This window comes from Alligator sinensis, unplaced genomic scaffold (genome assembly GCF_000455745.1).
Source record: "Alligator sinensis unplaced genomic scaffold, ASM45574v1 scaffold709_1, whole genome shotgun sequence".
NCBI classification, from domain to species: domain Eukaryota; kingdom Metazoa; phylum Chordata; order Crocodylia; family Alligatoridae; genus Alligator; species Alligator sinensis.
Window position 1 is genome coordinate 375867 of NW_005842208.1, and position 3429 is coordinate 379295.

The 3429-nt window shown below is 54.9% G+C and overlaps 1 protein-coding gene across 1 annotated transcript in view; it reads left to right on the forward strand.

The window, feature by feature from the left end:
- LOC102373903 (zinc finger protein 420) overlaps positions 1 to 3429 on the forward strand; it is a 7912-nt gene that overhangs the window by 2623 nt on the left and 1860 nt on the right. The window contains 1 exon segment of the mRNA XM_025207771.1: positions 72 to 123. Within this exon segment, the coding sequence (XP_025063556.1) occupies positions 72 to 123 (52 nt within the window).

Sequence of the window (3429 nt, forward strand, 5' to 3'; positions counted from 1 at the left end):
CCTGCTGTGGCAGCTGTCTTATAGTAGGGCCCCTGTCCATGCTGTCCTGTTATGGCTGGTCATTTGTCCAGGCCTGGGTAAGGGGCTGTACCTCCGGGGTGTCTGCAAGGTGCTGGGGTCATGGTCAGATCCCTGGAGAATGCAGGGCATGCCAAGCATCCCTAGATCACTTGGGGCCAGGCTGCTTTGTTTATGTAGGGTCTCTAGATGCAAGCTCATCTCCCTAGGGCCTTTCCAGACAGCAAGGTGGTGTTCTGCTATTGCAGGGCCACCTTAGCATGTGTAGGCTGCCTTCAGCAGAGCTGTTCAGGGCCTGTTCTTCCCTCCATGCATAGACCCCTGGTCCACGGCTGATTGGTAGGAGCGGGGGAATCTACTGGGCTGCCAGGCTATGATAGACCCAGGGCCTTCAGTGGGTCTGTCCAGCCTGCTCTGCCAGACCCAAGAAATCCCTAGGGAGGGCCCAGCTGGTCGCAGTGGGGGCTCCCATGTTCGGTGTAGTGATATCCCCAATATGACACCTGGCCCCTCAGCAGGGTGTGACCCTCCCCCTCCCAGGGCAGGGACTGTCTCATTAACTTCACTGGGGTTTGGGTGCTGTGAATCCATCCTCAAAGGAGAGCAGAGTACTGGCACTAGTCCAGTATGGACATGCCAGGACACCCCCGTGGAAGGATGCTGAGGCTGAACTGTGTCATGAGGAGTTGGGCCTTGCTGGGCACACTCCCCTTCAGGTTCCAGGGTGCCACACCATGCCAACATGGAGTCCCACATGGTGCTTTTGCAGGGGGCCTCAGGACTCACTGGAGAAGATCCCACTGATGCCACCAGTCACCAAGCAGCAACACTGTGCCCCCAGCCCCTCACTATCCCTGGGGGCAGGGCTGTACACTTTCTGACCTGGGATGTGCCACTAGCCCTCTTTCAAAGCCATGTACCAGCAACTGACGAGTAAAGTGTGTGTGTGGGGGGGGGGAGGGGATGAGGAGGGGGTGGAGCTTGACCTCAACTCTCTTCAGCTATCCCCTCTGGGCCTACGACATCCTGGAAGAGGTGGTCCATCCCCTATCCTCTGTATTGCTGGAGGGTGTGGGGCTGACCACCTGTTTTGTTCCTGTAGGGCAGGGGTGGGCAAAATGCGGCCCATGGGCCAGATGCGGTCTGCCAGACCATTCTATCTGGCCTGCAGGGCCCCTAAAAAATTTAGAAAATTAATATATATCTGCCCTGGGCTGCCTGTCATGCGGCCCTTGATGGCTTGCCAAAACTCAGTAAGTGGCCCTCTGCCCAAAATAATTGCCCACCCCTGCTGTTGGGGCTCCAGTAAACATGCTTGTCACAGATTCCTGGGGTAGCTGCAGTGGTTCCTGGCCTGCAGGCTGGGGTGTTATTGTAGACTATCCTAAACCTCAGACTGCAGCTTGGGCTCTCCCCAGTGGGCAGGGATGCTGGGGCAGGTTGAGGGCAGGGGAGATGCTGTTTAGAGGGGCTGTAATTTGGAGTTGGGTCTGAATAGGCCAGGCCAGTCAGGCTCTGCCCATGCCACCTGAATGCCCATGCATTCAGAAATCAGGAAGGGATAAAGAACATAGTGTAGTGTTTCCTCTTTCCTTCTTCTGTTTGTAAAAAAATAAATAAACAAACCAGCCTCTAAGGAGCTTGCAGTGGGAAAGTGAGGAAATAAATATTCTCCTCCACCAACCCCCTCCTGTTGTTTCCCTGGGTGGGAGAAGGAGAGTGTGTGGAAGGGAGCTGTGCTGTCCCCTGCTGAGGGGGAGAGAGGGACAGTGAGTGTGTTGTGTGTGGGATACTATCTCTTGTTGGCGCACACATGGGTATGGGAATGACGGAATGGTGTGTGAACACTTGTGTCCTTTCTGACAAATTTCTGGGGTTGATATCTTTTATTGAACCAACTATGTAGTTGAGATGAAGTGAGACAAGTTTTTGAATGCAAAATATTCTTCATCAGGTCCCATGAAGAATGCAATGTCTTGCATTTGAAAACTGTATCCCAACTACATAGTTGGTCCAGTAAACCATATCACCCTAGGAAATCCTTATGTCTCACATAAGTTATGGACCATCATGGCTACATCACTCTTACACTTGCTTACCAAAGCCACTTCTGTTCAGATGACATGAGATAAGCTGGACTCCCAAGGGGTAATAATCAGAACCATTTGTGGCCAAGCCTCCATCTCACCTGCTCAGCAAGTCTGGCTGACTGAGGAAGAGTCAGACTGCACTGGGGCTCTGCTGTGCAAGTCCTAGTGGAGAGGTAGGGTCCTGGGAGCCCAATAGATCTTGGGCCAGCAGGGGAAGAACAGCCAGTGCCAGGAGGGCTGGCAGGCAAAGTGATCTGCAGGGCAGAGTTGAATAATTCCACAATCTGGTGGGAACAACTCCCAGTAGTTGTTGCTCTGTTTCTTGGATGCCTTTTCCCTAGGGAAGAAGCTAGAGGAGACAGGGAAATCTTTCTTGTCTCCCCAGCAACTGGGTGGCGGATCAAACAGCAACTGCTAAATTATGCTAATTGGATAGGACCAGGGGAACCAAGATACCCAAGAGTGTAAAAAGAATTGGCTGAGGTTCTTGCCAAGCTTCTCATTGGTTGGTTGGATAGCTTATCTTTGTCACAGGAGCTGGGGAAGCTCCCAGCAAGCTGAAGAAGAGTCGATGCACTTCTGTTTGCCAAAGGGTGAATGGCACGACCAGGTTAGCTGCTCTGGTGCCAATTCACAGGAGGGCAGACGTGGGCCATGGGCAGCAGACGGAATGATGGAGTGGTTTCCTGGACCGTGGCCCCTGCAGCTCAGGCCAGTGCCGGTTTTGGTGCAATGCCAGGTTTGGTTCTGCAGGGCTCGGGACCGGCTGTGCTACATGGGTCTCAGAGCAGCGCAGGGGACCCCATGGCAACCAGATGGGCAGCAGCATCCTTGGGCAGCCTAGTGCCTCTCTCCAGGCAGGGTCTGGGATCTCACCTGCACGGAGGCACAGCCCTGACTGCCCTGTCTTTACAAAGGGGGAAAACGGGGAGTGCAGATTCTGAGCACCGGCACAGGGCCGGACACAGGCATAGGCAAACCAGGGGCCCAGGCAAAAGGGGACAGAAAATGGTAACCCACCGCCCCATTGTCTGATTATTATTATCATTGTCTCTGGCAATGCGGCGGCGGGGGGAGGGGGGGGTCAATACTAAAAGTTCACCCGGGGCTGCCAGGTGTCTAGGTACGGTGCGGGGGAGGCAAGGCAATGCCAGCCCCAGAACTGCAGGTGGAAGCCAGGCGTCCTGGCCCCCAGCCCCTGTAACCCCCTCCCAGGGCTTGGACACAACCCAGGCGTCCTGGCCGCAGCCCCTACCCCCCACCCCCCGTCTCCCGGTGCCTGCCCGTTTGCACTCGCGTGTGCAAAACCAGCAGCGCGTTT